The following is a 26,251-nucleotide window of genomic DNA, read 5'->3' as shown; positions in this document are numbered from 1 at the left end:
AGCTTCCCCCGTTGGGGGTCGCTTATAGCACTGTTTATCGCACTCAATCAATATCAGTTTTTAAATCACACCAAGTGTCCTTTTTTCTACTAATTAACTCGCTAAATAGTTAATTTTATTAAGAGCAGATTTTAATGGGCACTGTCAGTTTGACGTTTTGCGTGACAATGTTCCGTTACACTTCAAAAATCTAATCTGCTTTTGAACACAATCTTGGCGTTTCCTTTCTACACATTCTTCTGTCTTTTCTCCGTTTTCTCCATGTCAACATAATTATTTGTTATCCGCTTCCACACATGAGCTCCATGTTTTCACATAATGTGCCTACATAGACAGCAGATGTATCTTTTATCAACATTAGAGAAGACTACCCAAAATGGTATATTCTTACAGAAATAAGCATAGCTGCATAAAAAATTAATTTCTTTCATAAAATCTTTATTTGACGATTTTGGGGGCTTTCGCCTTCATTTTTCCGTCGTACTCAAGTATATACGAACCATTTTCTATAAAAAGAAGATAATTACCAAACCGACCGAAACATCTTGACAGCTTACCCAGTAACCCTTTTCCTATATCAGACTAAATTTAAATTGTATTTTTTTAGTTTAAGAATGACTATTCACACACTTTAAACAACTCCGAGGCACGTTCGTCAACTCCGAGGAACGACTGGGCTTCGGAGTTGATTGCTTCGGTGTTGATGATTTTATACATTTTTAATTCTACTTTCTACAAAATATTAAAAATAATTCTGCTTTATTCATCTTGTGTTAAAAAAAACTTTATAGCGCATACTTAGAAGAAAAACATATTAAAAAATTAGCAAAATTAAGCTTTTACGAAGGCTTCGGTGTTGACTGTATAAAAACATACGCTTAGCTTAAGACACCTTGAAAAATTTTCTATCGCTTAACGATATTATGTTCGTCCACTTTCTTCCACAATTTGGGTTAGACTGAAGCGTTCCTGTCTTGTCAAGCTGCCTGCCATACAGTATAGTGCAGTTTGGCCTAAATTTTCATATATTTTCATGAGGTCTCGGTGTTGATGCACAAAGTTGGTTACAGTTTTTAGTAGTAGATTTTTATGGTTTAATTTTAAAAATGAAAATTATTAATTTGACAGTTTTAAATTACATTGGGTTTTTAATTAATTATTGATAAAATAATCTGCACTTTTGTAACTTTTCAGTGTGTAATACTATGAAACAAATCAAAAACCTTGTGAGTTACAGCTTCGGAGTTGATATTTTTACATTAAAATTGCATAGAATGCTTGTAAAAATACTTTTTTTTTAATTAATGTTAAGTGGCGTATATTCATCTATTGCAGCGTTTCCCAACCGGTGGGTCGCGACCCACTAGTGGGTCGCGGGCTGATTTCAGATGGGTCGCGGCGTGGCTCTAGTAGCTAAGTAGCGTACAGTGACCATGTTCCTTATTTTTTTTTCTATCATCATGACTAAGGGATGGGTCGCGAATATGAAAAAACATCAGAAGGTGGGTCGCCAGACATAAAAGGTTGGGAACCACTGATCTATTGTATAACTTAACTTTGGCAACACAATTTGAAACACAGTATGTAAAGGACTTAAGAAAAAAGCGAGTTACAAAATATGCCGCTTATTTTGGCGAACCACCCTATTGACATTGATGAAATTTAGTGAAGTAAACTTGTCTGCGGTTAGACCAACTATAAACAAGCATTACGGCGCGGTAAATTTGAATTACTCCTCTTAGTTTAAAAACGAGGTATAGCAGTTTACTTACGATAAACATTACAAAGAAAAAAAATCACTTGTAACAAAATCGGTTAAATATCTTTACTTTAACAGTACTAGGTAGTCCATGACTTTTTTGTGTTCAGTCAATATAATTATTCTGTAGTGATTTATACAAAACTCTATAAAATAATTATTTTCAGTCCAGCCACAAATTTGGATTTCATCGATCATATCGTAGGAAACCAGGATGACAAAGAAATGGAATCCGTTGCCAAATGGTACGAAGATGTTTTACAATTCCACAGATTTTGGTCTGTAGATGACAGCCAGATTCACACTGAGTATTCTGCACTAAGATCTATTGTAATGGCTAACTGGGAAGAAAATATAAAGGTACTAATTTGCTTTCCACACTTACGTATCTTATTATTCCAATATACATATATCTACAATAGGCTGCATAATTAATGGTATTATTTTACTTTGACTATAATAAATAAAACTTGGAAGAGCAATTATAAGAATAATGTTGATCGTCAATAAACTCGATAGGCATTTTTTAATTTTCAAGAATTAAATACACCTTTATGAGTCGAATGTTCTTCCTAAAACCTCACAAAAATTAAGAAATAAAGAAATGTGACATTTCTATTAAGAGCATATGATGCGCTCAGATACTAAACAATTTATTCAATTCTAGGAATGAAATAGTTCAAAAGCCAATAATTTGAAACAAAATATATATATTTATAATATACAGTATGGTGCAAATGAAAGGAAGAAATCTTGTAAGCTATCGACTTTAAGGAAAAATTCAGAAACAGGTCGAGTTTTATTTTTTAAATTATGATTTTTTTGGCATATATATCACATTAGTGACGTCATCCATTTGGGCGTGATCACATAATCGATGATTTTTTTAAAAAAGAATAGGGATCGTATGTTAGCTCATTTGAAAGGTTATTCAATTCTTTATTTAGTAGATAATGTAAATAATAACATAATTATTTATACAGGGTGTTAAATTTTTTTTTGAATTAAATTAATTTGCACAAAAAGAAGAAAGTATGTAATTTATTTAACTCAAAATACATTTTACTGCTGTCAGAGAACAGAGAAAATGTGTATTTGACAAATAAACATTGTGTTTCGCTTAAATTCAATATTCAAACTGCCAAAAAGCAGGTGGGTGGCAGCTTGTCAGATCAACCTTGTTTCTGTTTTTTGACAATAGTATTACTCTGGGCTAATTATCAAAATTCATGGAAAAGTTATCTACCAGCAATTTTATTGCTGGAATCGAATTATAAAATCCTATATATTAATAATATAGGTATGCAAAGTCCGCAGATAGTGTGCTACTTTTTTTATAAACAAAATGGCGCCGACAAATCGTATTTTTTTCAATTATTGCTCTATAACTCCGAAGATTTTAATTTACACCAAAAACACTCAAATAAAAATTCACCGCAATTAAATTCTGCATAGAGATGTGTTTTTCCCGATTTGCTCCAACGAAAATTTTCCTCGGAAAATGCGGGTTTTCCCAACAAAATCTCTAATTTTCAAATAAAGTTTTAGGTAAGTAATTATTAATCAATAATTAAATAACTTAGTGACATCAAAGCTTTCTTGGTATAGATTGTATTCCAGAAGCCGCTAAAAATTAAACGGATATTTTAGCAACAATTCAATTGTTAATTAACAATTTACGATCGCAATAATAACCAAAATAATCATGATACATTGATCAAACTTATAAAGATTATAAAGATGAGATGCTTATTTAATATTTTATCGACAAAATATAAATTTTTCGTTTTTTTGCATAATCTTTAAATTTTGAAAAAAAAATAGATATAATACGCTGGTCTAATTAGTAAAGTACAAAGAAAGGTTATTTACCAGCAATTTTATTGCTGGAATCGAATATTATGATCCTATACATTAATAATGTAGGTATGCAAAGTCCGCAGATAGTGTGCCACTTTTTTATTAACAAAATGGCTCTGTTTTTTTTAATTATTGGTCTATAACTCCAAAGATTTTAACTTTACACCAAAAACACTCAAATAAAAATTCACCCCAATTTAATTCTACATAGAGGCATGTTTTTCGCGATTTGCTCCGATGAAAATTTTCCTCGGAAAATGTGGGTTTTCCCAACAAAATCTCGAATTTTCAAATAAATTTTTTGGGCAAGTAATTATTTATCAATAATTAAATAACTTGTTGAAATTAAAGCTTTCTTGGTATAGATTATAACTTCAGAAGCCGGTGAAAATTAAACGAATATTTTAGCAACAATTTAATTGTTAATTAACAATTTAGAGTCGCAATAACAACCAAAATAATCATGAGACATTGATCAAACTTAGAAAGGTTATAAAGATGTGATACCTATTTAATATTTTGTCGACAAAATATAAATTTTTCATTTTTTTGCGTAATCTTTAAATGTTAATAAACAAATTAACATTTATCAGAAATTTTTTATTATATTATAATTATAAAAAATACTTAAAATGCGTATTTCAAAGGTCTTGAAAATGAATGCTTTAAAAATGTTTTCCAACCATTTGCAAAAAAGTTATGAAACAGCAAAATAAACATACGAATAATCCGTTGTTTATAATTTGTTTTAGTTGTTTCAAAGCTTAAAAGTGAGTTTATGGTACAAACTAATTACTCTCAAAAAATATCAAACATTAGTTCAATGGTTATATTTTAATCAAAGTTTAAAAATGTTTTTTTGTAATTTTTAGCGCGAAAGTAGGTTTAATACAGAGCCGGAGATAAAATTAATGTTCACTCGAAGCGACTGACACGCTTTAAACTCTCGCGAGTTGTGTATGTGGACGGTGTACGTCGCGCGGCGGTCGTCGCTTCGAGTGAAAATTTTAGCTGCGGTACTGTATTAGTCTACTTTCGCGCGTGTAAATTACAAAGAAAATCAATTATAATCTTTAATTAAAATATAACCATTAAACTAATAATCGATATTTTTTGTAAGTAATTAGCTTGTACTTTAAACTCACTTTGACGCTTTGAAAGAACTAAAAAAAAATTATAAACAACGTTTATAATAATGTTTAAAGTCTTATTAATTGTTATAGTACTTTATTAAATGTTTATAATTTTATGACAATGATCAATGGTCTATTCTGGTTACCTAACCTGCATCTCTGCCATGAGGCCTTGTGCCCCTGTCCTGTGTCATCGTTTTGTCAACAATCACTTCACTTCAAATAATCTATGATCACGGGACTTTACATTTATGAGCTATTCAGTTTCATGACAGACATTCCTTTTTTTGTGTCAATTTGTGTGGTAATGTTTATATTACTGAACAGAGAACTAAAGAATCTTCCACTTAAATTAAATAAACATCCACCCAAATGCCTCTTGGCGGTTTGAACATTTAATCTAAGCGAAAAGCAATGTTTAGTTCTCAAATAAACATTTTTTTTCTTTTTTGTGACAGCTGTAAAATGTTATCAAGTATATTCAAATGGGAAATAAGCCACAATTTTACCTAAAAATGATTTTATTAACGTTTCGACGCCCAAGTCGGGTGTCGTTGTCAAAATACAAAATAAAATTGTGGCTTATTTCCCATTTGAATATACTTGATTATAAAAATGCCAAAAGAAAATAGCTTCAGAACAGCTGTAAAATGTATTTTGAGTTGAATAAATTACATACATTCTTCTGTTTGCGGCAATTAATTTAATTCAAAAATTATTTTTTGGCCACCCTGTATAAATAATGATGTTAATGTTTATATTACTCAATCGAGAATTGAATAACCTTTCAAATGAGCCACCACATGACCCCTATTCTCGTTTTAAAAAATCGTCACCTACGTCATCACGCCCAGATGAATGACGTCACTAGTATGATATATATGTCAAAAAATCATAATTTAAAAATAAAAATCGACCTGTTTCGAGATATCGAATTTATTCATTTTATTTGCACAAGATATCCAATACTAAATACGAAATAAATAATAATGGCCTTTTAAACTTTCTTTGCATCTTATTCAAACTTTAGTTTTTTGTCTAATAATGTGGTATTAATCGTGCGTTATATCCATTTTCATATGTAAACCTCCCTTGTCTCATCTACTAAATTTCATTCAATCAATTTTGTTTCAGGAACTTTTTTAGATTATCGTTCCACTTCAATTGAAGTCTCCTATGTATTGTATTCATATGATCGCCAAAATTTAATCTGCTTTCCGAATTTTCTAATCCATTTGTTTATTTTTCGCCATTTTATAATATTTGTTTATAATAATTATTTATAAACTGTACATTTTTAGATGCCAATAAACGAGCCTGCTCCTGGAAAGAAGAAGAGTCAAATTCAAGAATATGTTGAATATTACGGTGGAGCTGGAGTACAACATATTGCTCTTAACACACAAGATATTATAACCAGTGTAAGTAAAAATTATTAAAATTAAATATCAGTGCGCACATTGGCGCCACTATCGCAAGAGAAATGTACTATCTTTATCTTGTAGTACAATACATTCTCGAAGACAGCAATCTCGGTTGAAGACTGGATTCTTGATTTTGAAAAGTAAATTACGCAGTAAAATCATAGAGCGCTTTGATACTGTGCATCGTTAAGGTAGAATTCCGCACCAAGCGACCGAGACAGGAGACCGAGACAGGCGACAGATAGGCGAGGTCTCCCCACGACAGCTCTCAATGCAATTATATCAGGGTAGTTCTGCAGCCCGCGACCGAGAAGAGCGACCAACTATCGTTTATCGTGACCTATCTGTCGCCTGTCGCGGTCTCCTGTCTCGGTCGCTTGGTGCGGAATTCTACCTTTACTCTTGTCCTTGGATGGCGACCATCGAAAGTTGGTTTAACGAAGTTCTACGTGGCCGCATGTTGGTTTTTGAAAAGTCAAGCCCATGTGCCCGGAAAACTACTACCATGGAGGATAACGTGAAAAAAATTCACGAGATAGCTGAGACAGTCGAACGTTCTTAGGCGGTGCGCGGTGGCTTATTTATTTCCATGTATAGCAAAATCTGCCGATTGCTCTTAGCCGAGCCGATCGCTCTATGCCGATTCAGTGCGCGGCCTACTTAACCGTGGCTTCAGAGCAGCGCCAGCGTTTACTTAACCGCGGCCTACTTAACCGTCAGCGAAACGTACTCACCAGAGACCAAGAAACAGTCGAAACAGTGGACTTCACCCGGTGAACGTATTCCGAAGAAGGCGAAGGCTGTCTCCAGGCCGGAAAGGTAATGGTTACCGTTTTCTGAGATACATAGGCTGTGATCTACATAGACTACTTGGAGAAGGGCAAACTGCAAGTGGGTTGTATTAAAAATTTATATTGTATGTTTTATTTTGATGTTTCGATATCCAGTCAGGAAATCAGAAAATAAAACAAAAACGTAATTTGTCGATAATGGCACAGGCAGCAGTTCAATTCTAGTCTAATTGTAAATGAATCGGCACACAAGAAAATTGTCATAACAGCACTCTACCAGAAACATTAAGGAAGAAAAATAAAAATGGCTGCCTCACATAAAATCTTCCAATGTGCAAAATCTTCTCTTTTAATTTGTTAATGAAACGTTTGAAAAACAAAAAAGTTCATGCATCTTTTCGATTTCTAAATCTGTTTTAATATTAGATTCAAAAATGTCAGAATTTATTTGGCATCTTCCAAAGAAGTAGTATCCGAATACAGAAATAAAAACTGGAGTCGATTAAGCTCGAAGGTCTTTAAACTTAAACTTAAATCACTTCTGATATCTGTATATCTGTAAAATAGGCAAAGGGAGCATCATAAAGAATCCGCGAAAATGAAGAGGAAACATCCCAATATATTATTGTCTAATTTACTATTGTAACTAGACAATTAGCCACAATTTAATTTAAAAAAATTATAAGAAAATAGAAATATATTTCAATAGAAAGAAAATACAGCGTTTAGTAACCCAATAACATATCCAGGATAGTACTTAATTTATATTTTAGTATTATTTATATATCTATGTATTATTAATATTATTTGTGATTTAAAATAATATAGGTACATATAAAACCAGAGTTTTAGTGTTGGTTTTGAGAGTAAACTGAATGTAAAACCACATACTTACAATGTCGGGATAGTATCATGAGTTTTTTTCCTGGTTTTTCCTCGTGATTTACTATGGAATCACTAACACGAGATTTTTACTGTCACCATTGCATGTGGGCGTCTTTTAAAGACAAATCATATGCTATGATTTTTTTGTGACGGATATTTTTGAGTTGGGGTTAATTTCATGTAATCGAATGAACTATCTTTCAATAAAGTCGTCCCAGGAATGCAATTCATAAATATTGGCAATATCATTTTAAATTCTTCACCTTAAAATGTATAATATATGTCTGAATTGCCGATACGAATGAGTCAGAATTAATTAAATTATTATAAGAATAATTTTTCTATTTTTTTACTAAGCAACAACATTTTTGTTTAATTTAGTAATATTTTGTATGTTGATAACGTCGTCCGATGTGGAAGTAAAGACGTAAATAAAATCATTTTTTAAGTTATATGTGGCTTATTTCCCAGTTAGAATAGTAAATTACATAAATGCCACAAAGAAATAGCTTCAGAACAATATATTTATTATTGTCTGTATGCTATGGGGCATTTGTTTGCTAACATTATAACGACCTATAACAAATTTTTCAAATCTGTCTAGGTAGTAAATGTATCTCCAAAATGGAGAATAGATTTTTTAGAAATCGAGATCGGTTGAGAGAACATAAATTAGAATTATCAATAATGAATCTTTTAGGTCACTGTGTAGAATAGCCAAATTTATAGTCCACGTAATGAAGCTTAAAATAGGACAAAACCTCGCATTTTTTGCAGACTGGTAATAGAATAAGTAGTGGATAATCCAAGGATCAAAATCTATATGATGCCGAAAGGCGCTTTTACCATGGGGGTGGTTGCCACTCCATCTCGGGGGTGGAAATATTTTATTATATTTTGACCACAAAAGTTGGTAACAATATTAATTCTAAGCAAAAAACGTTTTAATAAAATTAATAGTTTTAGATTTATTTGCTATCGAAGGTGTTAGATTTATATCGAAAAAATCAATGTTTTTAATAAGTTTTCTGCTAATAACTCCAAAAGTTTTTGTTTTATCAAAATAACTTTACTTAACAAAAATGTACCTTTTGAAAAAATAAACAAAACCTTTTTTTTTATTTTCTTTAAGACCAATAGTAATCGAGCTGCGAGCTATGCATTATTATATGTTAGCTCTTCGTCATCAAATGCTAAATATTGTAGTTTCAAAGTCAAAAGACGGATAAACTATGCATTTTTTGAGGATAACTTATTTAAACTAATTTAAAGTATTTCAAAATATCTATCTCCAGAAATAAAAAAGTCTCTAGCTTAAAAATTAAGTGACTTATAATGAAAAGAGTGCCAGTCCCTATTTTTTTCAGCGAAAACGTGACCGGAAGCAACCTCCTAATTACCACCCTAATTAAAATTAGTCATTGATCTTATTTGTTCTTCTTTATTTATGTATTATTAAGAGGATCTAGAATTTTGACTGGCTTGGAATGATTAATTCTTAAAAAAATGGAGTTAAAAGTGAATAACGAATTTTTGTAGTTTGGAAAAAAATGGCTTTCCTTCAGAATAGAAATATTAGCATCAGAGATACGAAAAAATGATTAAATATGAAATTGTAGCTTATTTAATTCACAAGAACCTGGTTTCCAAAGTTTTTTCTACGGCAAAAATTGAGTGAGCCATTGGCAATCAAAACTTGTAATAACATGTAAAAACGACCTTTACCAACCCTTTCCAAGTCACCTCTTTTTGCGACTGAGAATTTAAAAAAAAAATTAATATTAATAGTCTTATAGATCTTGCAAAAACCTACAAAATTATTTTTAACAAACTTTCCAAAATAAAAAATTAAAAGGTTACAGTTAAAAGTCAATATATTAAAAAAAAGGAGAAATCCAATTGGAAGCATAACAATGTAAGTAAGCGGTGTTTTTAGTCATTGGCCTTATTTATTCTTGTTTATTTATATATTGTTAACAGATTTTAGAAGTTTGACTGGCTTAGAATGACTAGTTTTTAAAAAACTGCAGTTAAAAGCGAATAACAAATTTTTGTAGTTTAATAAAAAATGCCATTTTCTTCAGAATAGAAAGATTAGCATCAGAGATACGAAAAAATGTTTAAATATGAAATTATAGGTTATTTAATTCCCAAGAACTTAGTTCGAAAAAAATTTTTCTACGGCAAAAATTTAGTGAATCGTAAATGAGTATATCGAAAAACATTGATTTTTTCGATATAAAACTAACACTTTCGATAGCGAATAAATCGAAAACTATTAATTTTATCAAAAAAATGTGTGGAACATTTTTTGCTTAGAATTAGTGTTTTTGTCAACTTTTGCGGTCAAAATATAATAAAAAATTTCCACCCCGACATTGGGTGGCAACCACCCACATGATATAAGCGCCTTTCGGCATCAAATAGATTTGGATCCTTGGACTATCCACTACTTATTTTCAAATTTTCAAGCAAATCGATCTATTCTGTAAAAATTGCGAGGTGAAAAGCTTCGGTTCCTGGACTATTAAGAATTTACCTATAGTCTAAGAACTGGGAGCGGATTTTGTGCGTGATAAGTAGGATATGGAAAAACTATACGGGGATATATTGAATTAGTTGTGTACATGGCTTTCCCCAACGGCCGGAAACCAGAGTGGGGGACGAGGGTAGTTATAAGGGGTCAAAGTCGCGGTTTTTATTATTTTTTTCATGACGCTCATGATCGAGTGCACAAAAATTTGGGAATAAGTAGGTCATGACGTAACTAAGTAAAATCTCTAGGGGCGGAACGCTGCGTGGCCGACAAAGGGTTGGGGGTAGGGGTGAATATAAAAAATGTAAAGGGTTTTGGCGATGTTTGTGATTGAGATAGTGCACCACAATTTGGGAATAAGTAGACCATGACATAACTAAGTAAAATCCCTAGAGCCGGAAACCAGAGTAGGGGACGAGGGTAGTTATAATGGTTCAAATTCGCGGAATTTATTATTTTTTTTGTGACGCTCATGATCGAAATAGTGCACCAAAATTTGGGAATAAGTAGGTCATGACATAACTAAGTAAAATCCCCAGAGGCGGAAACCAGAGTGGGGGAGGAGGGTAGTTATAAGGGGTAAAATTCGCGGTTTTTATTATTTTTTTTTTGTGACGCTCATGATGGAGATAGTGCACCAAATTTTGGAGTAAGTAGGTCATGACGTAACTAAGTAAAATCTCTAGGATCGGGACGCTGCTTGGTCTACAAAGGGGTGGTAGGCAGGGGTGAGTATAAAAATATAAGGTGTTTTTTGCCCTTCGTGGTCGAGATAGTGCACCAAAATTTGGGAATAAGTTGATCATGACATTACTAAGTAAAATCTCCAGGGGCGGAACGCTGCGTGGGGGACAAATGTTGTGATGCGTCACAAAAAAAATATACAAACTGCGACTTTGACCCCTTAAAACTACTCTCATCCCCAACTCTGGTTTCCGCCCCTGGAGATTTTGCTTAGTTACGTCATGAGCTACTTACTCCCAAATTTTGGTTCACTATTTTGATCTTGAGCGTCACAAAAAAAAATAATAAAAACCGCGACTTTGATCCCTTATAACTACGCTCGTAGTTACCACTCTGGTTTCCGGCTCTTAGGATTTTACTCAGTTATGTCATGGTCTACTTATTCTCAAATTTTGGTGCACTATCTCAATCACGAACGTCGCAAAAAAACCCTTTATATTTTTTATATTCACCCCTACCCCCACCCTTTGTCGACCACGCAGCGTTTCGCTCCTAAAGATTTTACTTAGTTACGTCATGGCATACTTATTCCCAAATTTTGGTGCACTATCTCGATCATGAGTGTCACAAAAAAATAATAAAAACCGCGACTTTGACCCATTATAACTACCCTCACCCCACTCGTCCTCCACTCTGGTTTCCGGCTGTTGGGGAAAGTCATTTACACAACTAATTAAACATACCCCCGTATAGTTTTTCCATATTACTTATCACGCACAAAATCCGCTTCTATCTCTCCGACTACTAGTTTAGCTCCGTAGTTCAGAGAAATAAGGAAAAAAATATCCTGTTTATGACACAACCCCCTCCAGGCCGAAACCAAATTTTTTGAGTAGTATGGACATCTATATTAATAACCTATATGTTTCCTGCAGCCGATTTTGATGATATATATAGTTATAAACAAATGAAGATCAAAAAACGGTAAATTTTCGCTTTTTTCGTCTATAACCAAAAATTAAGTATTTTAAACAAATTTGAGAGTGAGAAACTCGTAAATCGTATAAAGAACTTCAATATGGCGTTCGCTGAGCATGTCTATCCTTATTGGTTGCTTAGAAAATTGCAAACAGGGGCGTCATTTGATAGGGGTCAGGGGGGCATTTGCCCCCCCCTTACCCTGAAAATTACTGAAATTTACAAAAAATAGATCAATTTTGTATTATGTTTGCATATAAATGTATTGTATATATAATGCTTGCCCCCCCCCCCCTATCTAAATTTCAAATGACGCTCCTGATTGCAAAATAAATCATAAATTTTGAGTTTTTATAAATATTCATAACTTATGAAAAAATTAACTTAGAACGTTCTTATTACACCGAATGCTGAGACTTCTGGTGCTTAAATCATACCCTAAATTTCAAAGCAGTTCGTCAAATAGTTTAAAAAGTAATTAATTTGTTTATCCCAAATTAATTTTTTTGCAACGCTATAAGTCAGAAAATGATGAAGTTACACTAATACTTTGGATAGTTTATGAAAGAAGAAGATTTATACTAATAATTTAATTAAAAAAAATACAAAAAATAATTCTAAATACTGCAAAATTATTTTGCAAAAACATGTGAATTAAAAAAGGGGGGCTACCTTCGTCCTTAATTGTCCTAGGACAATTGTTAATTGTTTTCTAAGTGTGTATAAAAATTCAGTCTTTCCAAATATGAAAAAGTAATTTTTCTACGGGTAACCGTTAAAAAGTTATTCTAATTGTTTATAAGTAAGCAAAAATTCGACTTGTTTTTGCAAAATAATTTTACACTGTTTAAAATTACTTTGTGTCATTTTTTTTAATTAAGTTAATAGTATAAATTTTCTTCTTCCATAAATTGTCAGAAGTCTTACTGTAACCTCATAATTTTCTGACTTATAGTGTTGCAAAAAAATGAATTTGGGATAAACAAATTACATAACTTTTAAACTATTTGAACAATTGCTTTAAAATTTAAAATATAATTTAAGCACCAGAAGTCTCAGCAATTCGTGTAATAAGAAGATTCTAAGTTAATTTTTACATAAGTTATGAATATTTATAAAAACTCAAAATGTATGATTTATTTTGCAATTTTCTAAGCAACCAATAAGGATAGACATATTCAGCGAACACCATATTGAAATTTTTTAGACGATGTATGACTTTCTTACTCTCAATTTTGTTTAGAATGCTTAACTTTTAAGTAATAGACGAAAAAAGCGAAAATTTACCATTTTTTGATCTTCATTTGTTTATAACTATGTATATCATCAAAATCGGCTGCAGGAAACATAAAGGTTATTAATATAGATGTCCATACTACTCAAAAAATTTGGTTTCGGCCTGGAGGGGGATGTGTCACGAGAAAAATCTTATTTCTCTGGACTACCATCATATAATGAATTACTTGCATCACAACTTAATTATTATTAAATATTTAATTTGTCTGTATACCCTTTTAGGTTAAGAATTTGAAAGCCCGCGGTGTAGAGTTTATGGAAATTCCTGACTCTTACTACACCATTTTAAAAGAACAACTTAAGTCAAGCAGAACTAAAATTGCTGAAGACCTCGACGTACTACAGAAACTTAAAATTCTGATTGACTACGATGAGAATGGATATTTGCTACAGATATTCACGAAATGTCTTGAAGACAGACCAACTGTCTTCTTGGAAATTATTCAAAGAAGAAACCATAACGTAAGTTTAGAATCCCCTAAATTTGAATTCTAATAATATAATTAAAAATTTTATAGAACATAATGAAAGACCTACTAGCTTACTTTAATTTTTACATGATGTCATTCTTTTATTCAATATTTAAGTCCTCCTCCTCTATATTTTCTCTTTCGTAAGAATGTAGCGGTGTCATGTAATTTGATTAACTATTTCTGTCCAATTATCTCTCTCTTGTGCGTGTTGTTTTTCTTCGGAGAATGAGTAACCAGTCATGTCCTTAATTTGGTCCGGGTCCGACCCTCGTACTGGAGATCTTCTTCTGGATCTTTTGCCCTCTACGTTTCCTTCAACTATCATTCGTTCCGTGCCTTCTATTCTTCTAGGTATATGTCCAAAATATCTTAATATATTTTGGTTGAGAGTTGTGGTGAGTTGGTGAGTCCAGTTTTTATGTTAACTTCTGTTAAAATTGAGTTATTTGTATAATGTTGCGCTCCATGGTATCCCAAGTAGCACCGAACGGGTTTATTAAGTCTTTTAAGGATGCTTTAAAACTGTGGAATAAAACTAAAATTAAAACCAATTGGTTTTTAAGTAAACCTTAAGGTTGTAATAAAACCGCTTTCAGTATAAAAGGGTCCACACTGAAAGAGGTCAATAAATCCAAAAATAAAAACCTTCTTAAAACTTTGTTTTCTTAAGCAACTGGTTTTAAATCTGCTGTGAAGGCGCTTTTATAACCATGTTAAAAGACAGTTTAAGCGCAGGCAGTTTTATAGCAAACTTAACAAGGTTTCTTAAATGGAGACTTTTAAAGACAATTTACCATATTAAATGATTCTTTAAACCCATATACCCCATATAGGACAACAAATTGTTATAGGTAGATACGTATTTGTAACCAATAAAATAATAAAAAGTATTTCGTTATTTCGGACTGCCAAGGTAGAAAAACACTTACGCATCCAACTTTATTGATAATGTTAAAAATTTGTGACTTTTGTAGATTAAAAAAATAATAATAATAAAATTTAAATCCGAAAAATATTAATTTGAAAAAAAAAAAAATTTTATCTACAATTTTAATGTTAAAATAAATCGAATTTATGTTATTTATAACTATAAGTCGCTTATTTATAACTTTTATGTAAGCCTTATATTGTAATCTATCATGGCTTTCAGCATCTCCAGAAAGCAATATAGCCGAAAACCAAATAAAACTATTTAGTCTATCGACAGAGAATTGTTAATATCAAATGGTTTTATTTTATATCTTTCCAAGAGCATATTATATCCTACATAAAACAAGGTTACCTTGGAATTAAAACCGTTTAGTTTTAATGCTGCTGTCAACAATGCCACTCGGTTTTAATGTGAATCTAACCGTAAAATCGAGGCGTCGTAGTGCTGTGTGTGTATTGTATTCCTTGAAAAATAAGCCGTAATGACCAGTTCGTTTATATTTTAAATACTTGCGACCATTTGCCACTGCAGTGGCGAAGCGTGACTTTTTTTAAAGTGTTACCAAAACCAGATGTAAAAAATTTTTATTTAAAAAAATTATTTTGAACCTCCCAAATATAAGTTTTTGTATTCAATCCTGTGGGATAAAATTAAACAAATCAATATTCCCAAAATGTAATATGTATAACAATAAATAATAAACAAACTAAAGATATTATTCTACCATTAACATAAAATTAACATAAAAAAATGAACAAGTAGGAAAAAGAACATATTTTGAAAACTATTGTTTATATTTTAAGTCTTCCATTTTCAATAATTCTTTCATTCTTCCATTTCTTCAAAATTATATATAAAAAAAATATACAAGGAAAATGACTTTTCAAGTAGTTGATCAATTACGCAATACGCAGCAACAATCTTCCATGTTTAAATGCACGCACACTGTAATATATAATAGGTAATAAACCAACGTTACCAATCCAAAAAAGGGTTACAATACTGATATACACAGCGTGCCCACGCGCCGTCTCTAGAGCCGTCGCTCCTTCAAAATTTTCAGAAACGAGCTAGTCCCGAGCGATAGCGAGGTTCCTCCTGCGTTACCACTGCCAAATGTGGTAACACCGTATAATAACGTGCAACGGATTCACATAGTCTCGCCAATATTTTCGTGCGTCTAGTTGGCTATTTACTGAAGTAGGTACTATTAACAAATGTTTCTGTTGGTAAAAAATATAAATGGAATTATTTCATAGTAGTCATAAAATATTCATTTGCAAGATTTTTAACTGTTACCAATGGTAACACTGGTTACATGGACGCTTCGCCAGTGCTTGCGACTTATTTCTTCCATACTAACTGTACTTTCACTTTTTACAACACACAACACCACTGTTTCGCTCTAAAACAAATGGCTGACCATTTTGGACATGAAAGAAGAGGGGATGAGTTTAGTTTTATTATTTCTAACAAGAAGCATAGTTTAGTCTTTACGATAACCAAATTGATTCAATTAAGAGCGTTTGGTTTTAATTAAGTCTAATAATTGCTTTTAAGAAAGCAACTTTAAAGAAAACTAAAAAAATTGTTTTTTGGCATATGATTTACTGACATATGACTGACATAATAGTCTTGAGATTAAGTAGTTTTAATAATAGGTTTTATTAATCATATTAGGAGAATCTTTAAAACTGCAATAAAACTAAAAGGTCGCAAGCTAGAATCTACTAAAACCAAACAGTCCGGAAGTTCTTCATAAAACTGATTAGTTTTAAAGTGAACTGAGAATAAACCATTTTAAAACTACAATAAGACAAATTATCTATTAAGATTAATTAGTCTTATTTGATACTCATATTAGATATTTTAAACTAGTGACAAATGCTTAAGAGTTTTAAAGATCTGGCAGTATATCTACAAGGTAAATTTAAAACCATTATCTTCTTATTTACCACAATAAAACCTTTATAAACCTTAAATAAAACTAAAATGTTTTTATTGCGCTACTTGGGATGTTCAACATTCTGTATCTAGTGATGAAGACCCACATTTCAAATGCCATTATACTTATTTGATTATCCAAGTTTGAGCATAGGTGGCGATAGGAAATATCAATGCTCGAACAAGGTGTAATTTTGTGTTTTTTGTGATGTCAATGTTCTTCCATAGCTTTGTGAGTTTGGCTGTTACCGATCTGGCCATTGTGATGTATTGACGGATCTCGTCTTCGCATCCTCCACTGTTAGTAATAACGGAGCCTAAGTAATTAAATCGTCTGACCACTTCGTAACCTGCCATGTTCCTTACGTCTGCGTGGTTGTTTCTGATTATATCGATGATCATTACTTTTTATTTCTGTATATTTATTTTCAAACCATATCCGCGCATAGCCTATTCATAATTTGTTCCAGTTCTTCTGGTGAAGACACCAATATAACAGTGTCATCAGCATAACGTGGATTTTTCAAAGATTTGTTTTCCTCCTATTTGCTCCACCGTGCCATTCCTCAAAAACTTGTTCAGATGAGAAGAATGCAAAATATTTAAGCACTTTTATTCAATTCTGCCTCCTTCGTATAATGTGTCACCGTTATATGCGATGGAGATGTCTTCCTAGGTTATACGTGTTGTTACTTAAGTCATCCTTGGTTATACGTGTAATAAATTAAGTTTTCATAGCTTATACGCGTTGTCACTTAAGTTATAATTGTTCAAAATAAGGTTTTATTTTTTTTTCTATAATTGTTCGTTACTAATATTCACCAGGACAAAGACAGGCGAAACAGTTCATTATAGAACATTCGCCAAAATTTACGGCAAACCTAATCAGCAAATATAGGAAAACATTTAAAGCCATAGTAGGTCTGCTAACAGGGCACTGTAAGCTCAATAGGCACTTGAAGCTGACGGGATTGTCAGATGATGACCTGTGCAGATTCTGTCTCCTGGAAGAGGAAACAGCAGAGCAAATTATATATCAGTGTGACAGTCTGGCAAATGTGCGGTTCTTTGCATTAGGAGAAGAAAGTCTACCAGCAATACAAATAGCTACACGGAAGGTTCAATCTCGAAGCTATATTCTAAGAGCTGGGAGCGGATTTTGTGCGTAATAAGTAATATGGAAGAACTATACGGGAATATGTTCAATTAGTTGTGTACTTGACTTTCCCCAACAGCCGGAAACCAGAGTGGGGCGAGGGTAGTTATAAGGGGTCAAAGTCGCGGTTTTTATTATTTTTTTTGTGAAGCTCATGATCGAGATAGCGCACCAAAATTTGGAAATAAGGATGTCAAGACGTAACTAAGTAAAATGTCTAGGGGCAAAACGCTGCGTGGCCGAAAAAAGGGTGGGGGTAGGGGTAAATATAAAAACTGTAAGGGGTTATTAAATTTGCGACGTTCGTGATTGAGATAGTGCACCAAGATGTGGAAATAAGTGGACCATGACATAACTAAGTAAAATCCCCAGAGCCTGAAACCATAGTGGGGGACGAGGGTAGTTATAAGGGGTCAAAGTCGCGGTTTTTATTTTTTTTGTGACGCTCATGATCGAGATAGTGCACCAAAATTTGGGAATAAATAGGTCATGACGTAACTAAGTAAAATCTACAGGGGTGGAACGTGGCGTGGCCGAAAAAGGGGTGGGGTTAGGGGTGAATATAAAAAATATAAGGGGTTTTTGCGACGTTCGTGATTGAGATAGTGCACCAAAATTTGGGAATAAGTAGACCATGACATAACTAAGTAAAATCCCCAGAGCCGGAAACGAGAGTGGGGGACGAGGGTAGTTATAAGGGGTTAAAGTCGCTGTTTTTATTATTTTTTGTGACGCTCATGATCGAGATGCCAGATCGAGATCATAAGGATAGCCATGCTGATCGCCAACATCCGGAACGGAGAGGCACCTTAAGAAGAAGAAGAATGATCGAGATAGTGCACCAAAATTTGGGAATAAGTAGGTCTTGACGTAGCTAAGTAAAATTTTCAGGGGTAAAACGCTGCGTGGCCGACAAAGGAGTGGGGCAGGGGGTGAATATAAAAAATATAAGGGGTTTTTTGAGACGTTCGTGATTGAGATAGTGCACCAAAATTTGGAAATAAGTAGATCATGACATTATTAAGTAAAATCTACATGGGCGGAACGCTGCTTGGGGACAAATGTTGTGCTGCGTCACAAATAAAATAATTCAAACTTGACTTTGACCCCTTAAAGGTACCCTCATCCCCAACTCTGGTTTCCGCCCCTGGAGATTTTGCTTAGAGTTACGTCATGATCTACTTACTCCCAAATTTTGGTTCACTATCTCGATCACGAACGTCATAGAAAACCCTATATAATTTTTATATTCACCCCTGCCCCCACCCCTTTGTCGGCCACGCAACGTTCCACGCCTGCAGATTGTATTTAGTTACGTCATGACCTACTTATTCCCAAATTTTGGTGCACTATCTCGATCATGAGCGTCACAAAAAAATAATAAAAGCCGCCACTTTCACCCCTTATAACTACCCTCGTTCCCACTCTAATTTCCGGCTCTGGGGATTTTACTTAGTTAGGTCATGGTCTACTTATTCCCAAATTTTGGTGCACTATCCCAATCACGAACGTCGCAAAAAACCCCTTATATTTTTTATATTCACCCCTGCCCCACCCCTTTGTCGGCCACGCAGCGAGCCACCCCTGAAGATTTTACTTAGTTACGTCATGACCTACTTATTTTCAAATTTTGGTGCACTATCTCGATCATGAGCGTCACAAAAAAATAATAAAAACCGTGATTTTGACCCCTTATAGCTACCCTTCTCCCGCACTCTGGTTTCCGGCTCCGGGGATTTTACTTAGCTGTATCATGGTCTAGTTATTCCCAAATTTTGGTGCACTACCTCAATCACGAACGTCGCAAAAAGCCCTTTATATTTTTTATACTCACCTCTACCCCCACCCTTTTGTCGGCTCCTAGAGATTTTACTTAGTTACATCATGACCTACTTATTCTTAAATTTTGGGTCACTATCTCAAACATGAGCGCCACAAAAAAAATAATAAAATCCACGACTTTGACCCCTTATAACTACCCTCGTCCTCCACTAGTTTCCGGCTGTTGGTGAAAGTCATGTACACAACTAATTCAACATATCCCCGTATAGTTTTTCCATATTACTTATCACGCACAAAATCCGCTTCTATCTCTCCGACTACTAGTTTAGCTCCATAGTTCAGAGAAATAAGGAAAAAAATATCCTGTTGGTGACACAACCCCCTCCAAGCCGAAACCAAATTTTTTGATTAGTATGGACAATGGACATCTATATTAATTTTTTAAATTTATTTTGCTCAAAGACATACTTTATAATATGTAGGTAGTAAATTTTATCGGAGTAGTTTGATAAACTTCTTCCAAATCAGTTATTACAAGAATGGTCCTTCATTATAAAGTGTTGATAACATATTTTAGTATTATGTACTTAAAAAAAGGTCTAGTATTACAAAAAAAAATTTTTCTATTAAAAACTTAAATTTTTCAGGGATTTGGTGCAGGAAACTTCAAATCTCTTTTCGAAGCAATAGAAATGGAACAAGACAAAAGAGGAAATCTATAAAATCTGTTTCCAAAAGCAAGTTGTTTATGGAATTGAATATATCACATTCCCAGATAAATAACTAGAAATTATGGGTTATATGACAATGCATTTCTTGCATGTAGTTCTTTTTATTATTTTTACAATATAGATTTTATTCAGTAAATAAGAAGGGAACACATTTAGACTGAGACGCTGCTGTGCTTATAATATATAAGATCATTAGTTAGGTATGTTAAAGATTTGTCCAAATAAGAAAATATTATGTTGTATAGGATATAATTGAAAATAAATACATAATCTAAAAACTACTTGTTTAAATTTCTACTCCCCCTGTCCCCTTGTATTTGTATAAAAAATTATGCAAGATACTAACTTCCTTTTTGTAGCGAATAGTGTTGCCCAAAATCGGTCTTGGTCTTGCAGTCTTGATCTTGTTCTTGCATTTTCGCAAGACCAAGACCACGACCGCCTAATTTTAGCAAGACCAAGACCAAGACTGACCCTGCAAGATTTTAGCAAGAACAAGATTAACCCTTCGAGACGCTTGCGTCTTGCAGTTAGGACCGAGTGTCATTTAGGTAGTATAATATTTCGGGTATATGCTTAGATGCATAGAGACTCTATGAGACGCAAAAAAATATGTAACAAAAATTTGCAAAATTGGACTTCTGCGCATTACCAACAATACCATAAGCATATATAGCGAAACAAAATATCCATTAAAAGAACGTTTGCCACATTTGATACGTACTCAGAGGTCAAAAGTACAATGTAAAAATGTAAAAATAAAACATTTTAAACATTCCTTCCCAGCAGACGATTTCTTCACTCTGAAATTAATTGTCCAAATTTTGATATTAGCCGCCACAATATTTTAAAAATATATTATGTCATCTTAGCTTAGCTGATAAAAAATATAATATTACAAATATGTTATCGGCCTAAGTTATTAGACTAAACTACTAAACATTGTTTTTGCTGAGTGTGCGATATCGGTTACAAATAAAAATTTGCTGAAAATGCGCGGCTATTTTCGACTAGCTATCAAACAACAGTCCATTTCCATTATAGTTTAATATAATGAACAATAAGTTTCTATCTTTGATATTATTTAGGCGTTTATGACACCGATGATACATGTCGCGTTGTTAATCGCGAAACAGGTTATGTTACCTTTTCAGTTTTCGGTATGCTTATCTTTGATAAAGATATTTAAACTCATTATTCTTTTTAATCGCACAGCAGACCACAAACAAAAAATGAACAGTTTAAATTTCATTGACACTTTCGCATTTTAAACTTAAATATGAAGTCTCTATTTTCATGTTTTTTTTTTAAATTAATTTAATCATTGTAGTATTAATATTATTCAAAAGTATATTAACAGATAATTCCGACTACCCTATAACAAAATAACGAAATATTTACAGTAACGAAGTAACGGTAGGGTATTGGACTATTGGAATAGAGAAATCCAAACAGCACAAGTACATTCCTGGGATGTACCCGGGATGTACCACTAGGACATTCGTACGTCCTGAGGACGTACGCTTCAGGTCCTGGGAAATCCTCCGTACGTACCGAGGACGTCCGATGTTACAAAATCATCCGTACCCAGGACGTCCGACCGAACTCTCCTGGGGACGTCCGACTAAAACCTCCTTGGGACGGTCGTCCAAAACCTCCTTGGAACCTCCGACCAAACCTTTTTAGGGCATTATGTAAAATGTTTTCAGAAATTTTAAACATGGCGTTTAATTACTATTAAACAATGTTGAAAAAGTCTAAAATTATTTTATATAAATTTACTCATAATTTTTAAAGATGAAATCTGCATTTAAAATGAAAAAACACATACCTATGACCTATATATCAAACAATTTTTTATTAAAATTTAACAAACAATAAGACGTGTTTTGATGTTCCTTCTCCTCCAAATTTTGATAATTCTTTTACCTACAATCGTAGATAAAAGAATATACCTAAGTTCCTACCTTATATAAAAACACTTATGCCATGATTAAAATCGGGTTTTTGCTGAAGTATTGTATCTAGCTGTACAAATCGGAGTAATCTAGTTGAGTCCCAGAATTATAATCCCTATTTCTAATAGCCGAGTTGAGTCCCGAAGATGAGTAAATTGAGTCCCGTGTCTACCTGGGGCTTAGTCGGTGTACGTAATGATTTCTAGGAATTAGTAAACAATAATTTATTTTAGAGCATATAATTTTATTAAAAAATGTATACCTACAATATTGACAAAAAACAATATAAGTTAGAATTACATGCTAATTCATTTATTTAACTATTCTAAATTTTTCACCTACACTTTTGAGGTAATCAAATTTTGATATTAATCTATTATTTAATTTTAAAATTTGTTCATCTACAAATTTTTTTGATGTAAGGGTTTGTGCAGAATAAATTTTTTTACTTTTTTTTTGTACACTTCTAATTTTAACATACGTTTCACTTTGAAAGTCTATTAAAACTGTTAAAAATTGAAAAATATGAGGATGAGCAAAATAAATTGACGAGTTAAACCTGGAATGAAAACTCTTACATGCGTTCGTCGTCCGTTGTAAACTGCTTGACATCTCCGCCCATATTTCTGGCGGATTCTGAGACATAATTATCGACCAGATAGTCCGCAAATTCTACTATTCTATGATTTTGTGAGTGTATTGATAATAAAGCTTCAACAAAACAATCTCCTACATCTTCTGGGTTGACAAATGGCATTCCAAAGCAGTATGTTAAATATTTTCCTACATCACTCTCTTTGTCTTAGTACAATCCAACAAGCGAGACGTGGCGGCTGAACTTCACTTATTGTGTATTTATCGCTGTGTATTTTCGCTCACGGTCAGCCGCCAGCTATCGTTTGTCCGATTGTATAAGGATGTTAAACCTAGTGCCTGAATTTTGCGCCGCCTGAAAAAAGAAAAAAACATCATTAGAATTACAAGAGTATGACATATGGAAAATAAGTAAAAAACACCGGAAAACAAAAAGCATATATACACATCATCATCATCAAAAATACAATTCAAATACTCATATGTTAAATATGACTACTTATCAGGACCAGGAAAATTACAACAGCGTGGCATATGGGAAATCAGTACAAAAAAAAACAACAAACAAAAAGCACACATACACATCATCATCATTCAAAAAAGGATTCAAATATGACTAAGTACCAGGATTGTCCTAAATGGAATCGGCAGCCCTTCAATGAAACATTAGTCCAAACTTCAGTGACACTTTGCTGAATTGCTTCTTCAAAATCTGCAAATACCGTTCTTAAAGCGAGTTTTTTATTGCATTTCTCAACTTGTTCTGTTAGGTATTTAAGTGCCAGTGTATATGTATGTTTTTGTTTATTTGGCAATAAGAAGAAAACCAAAGATATATAATGATCTTCTTTTAGACCATGGATGGAGAACATTTGCTTAAAAAACTTTGGGCAATATTCAAAAGTTCCATCTATGTAAATCGTGTCCAAATCTGCTAAAAATTCTAAATTGCTGCTACAGGAAAACATAATAATTTGGTTTTCTATGTCGTTCACCATTAGAAAATCCTCGTTTTTGTTGGTTTTCACTGGAAATGTTTTGAATATATCATGAGTTTCCTCCATACTTTTTGGTAATTTAGGCAGAAGAGATCGTCGGGCGTTATACATATTTTGTCGAACCAATGCCACGTCTTTGGTAGTCAAGGTACTAATATCTCCATTTCGTAATTCCTTTTGCAAAATTTTCATAGGTCTTTCACTGATGTCTTCTACGGCCTTTCGTTTTAAGGAGTTACTTAACATTTGACGGTTAAGTGCATCTTCGTTTAATTCGCTATGGTTGTGTTCATCCCGAATTTCCGTCACTACCTTGGGTTTTTAAAAATGCTTTACATTTTTCTCTCGTCTGTGCACAACATATCCAACGCTTGTCGTTATTCTTTAAAGATTTGTGAAAACGATATTTGAAGCCATTTAACACAATCAATTGTTTTCCTTTTTCACTAAGAACAATTTTCACTGAACTCATTTTGGCAATCAACTTAACACCGTATCGTATACCGATAGATCGCACCATACTAAATATTTTGTAGGATATTGCTTTTTTATATTTGATTACCATAAATGCATAACCAATAAAATCATTTCATTCCTCTATTGTTATTCCAGGTAATAACAATATTTCTAAATATGCTTAAGTACAAATTAGAAAGTACTTACAAATTAGAAAGCTATTAAAAGGTAATTAGAAGGATTACGATGCCCGGGACTCAATTCGACGGGTCCCGGTGAATTCGTAACTATTCTAATCCGCCATCCTAATTACAGGCCAATTGGTAACTCTGACGAGCAGGTAATTTTTCGGTAACCCATCAAGTACCGGTGAATTTGTAACTTTCTTTTCTAAGTTTTCTAATTTGTAACTTTCTTTTCTAAGTCTTTCTTTTACTAACGATGTTGAAAATCTAATACCGGTATTCCAGGTATGTACTTGTATAAATTACCCTCTTTGAAGGTGGTGTAAAAGTTATTCATTGTTTATGTATTGTCTCTTGGACGAGTTACATGAGAAAGTCGAAATTTTTTTTTAATTAAATTGAGACAAAAGAAGAATGTAGGTATATAATTTATTTAATTCGAAATACATTTACTGTTATCCTAAAACAGAAAAAAATGTTTTATTTGATAAACAACTATTGTTTTTCACTTAATTCAATATTAGTTGTCACCCACCAGCCTCTTAGCAGTTTTAACATTTAATTTAAGCGAAAAGCAATGTTTATTTTTCAAATTCACATTTTTTTCTGTTTTCTCACTGCAGTAAAATGTATTTTGCATTAAATAGATTAACTACATTCTTTTTTTGTCTTAATTAAATTAACTAAAAAAAAATTTTTGGGCACCCTGTATAAATAATTATGTTAATGTTTATATCAGTGAATACAAAATTTAATAGCTTTTCGAATGAGCTATTATACGGCCCCTATTCTCATTTAAAAAAATCATCGATTGCGTCACCACGCCCAGATGGATGACGTCACTAGTATGATATGGATACCAAAAAATTAGAATTTAAAAATTGAGTGAATCGTAAATGAGTATACCATCGAAAAACATTGATTTTTTAGATATAAAGCTAACACTTTCGATAGCGTATAAATCAAAAACTATTAATTTTATCAAAAATATGTATAGAACATCTTTTGCTTAGAATGAATATTTTTATTAAATTTTGCAGTCAAAATATAATAAAAAATTTCCACCCCCGAGATGGGGTGGCAATCACCCCCGTGGTAAAAGCGCCTGTCCGCATCATATAGATTTTGATCCACGGACTATCCACTACTTATTCTTAAATTTTCAAGCAAATTGATCCATTCTGTAAAAATTGCGAGGTGAAAAGCTTTGGTTCCTGGACTAATAATATATCTAGCGTCCTGTATAAGACACAATAATTGTATAACTATGTATAATAGGCATTAGTAATTGTATAATATTTATTTTGTTCTTCTGATATGTCTCGCCGATGATATAAGAAAGGTTAAAAGATCTAATTATAATTTAAGAGGTGTACATTCTAATTTAGGAACAGGTTTATTTTGAGATGAGTGTTTATAAAAACGATTTTATCTGAATTTAATTTCTTAATATCGGTTCCATGGTGTAATGGTTAGCACTCTGGACTTTGAATCCAGCGATCCGAGTTCAAATCTCGGTGGGACCTCTAGTACTTTTTTGTTTTTTAATTTAAGAAATTCTAATTCCAAAAATAATGGAGGCTTTGTTTGTTCCGTCTTCAGGCGGGTCTCATGGCCACTTTACTCGTGGTCTTATTATATTTTTTGCCTTTCAGATTGTTTTTTATAGGCTTTCAATCTTACTTACATCCTATAGT

General features: G+C 32.8%; 1 protein-coding gene and 1 non-coding gene across 3 annotated transcripts in view; both read left to right on the top strand.

The window, feature by feature from the left end:
- The window catches only part of LOC114324960 (4-hydroxyphenylpyruvate dioxygenase), an 87,124-nt gene extending 66,480 nt beyond the window's left edge, over positions 1-20,644 (top strand). For both annotated transcript variants that reach the window (XM_050655346.1, XM_050655312.1), the window contains 4 exons: positions 1,927-2,119; positions 6,054-6,173; positions 13,569-13,808; positions 20,280-20,644. In XM_050655346.1, coding sequence (XP_050511303.1) covers positions 1,927-2,119; positions 6,054-6,173; positions 13,569-13,808; positions 20,280-20,354 — 628 coding nt within the window. In that variant the 3' untranslated portion in view covers positions 20,355-20,644. The remainder of the gene's footprint in view (positions 1-1,926; positions 2,120-6,053; positions 6,174-13,568; positions 13,809-20,279) is intronic.
- Positions 20,645-26,008: 5,364 nt separating this feature from the next.
- On the top strand, positions 26,009-26,080 carry Trnaq-uug (transfer RNA glutamine (anticodon UUG)). The gene has a single exon. It is a non-coding gene; the product is annotated as a tRNA-Gln (tRNA).
- Positions 26,081-26,251: the final 171 nt, after the last annotated feature.

The sequence above is a fragment of the Diabrotica virgifera genome, chromosome 1 (genome assembly GCF_917563875.1).
Source record: "Diabrotica virgifera virgifera chromosome 1, PGI_DIABVI_V3a".
Taxonomy (NCBI): domain Eukaryota; kingdom Metazoa; phylum Arthropoda; class Insecta; order Coleoptera; family Chrysomelidae; genus Diabrotica; species Diabrotica virgifera.
Note: the sequence above shows the minus strand (reverse complement) of the source record. Positions and strands in the feature narration are given on the sequence as shown.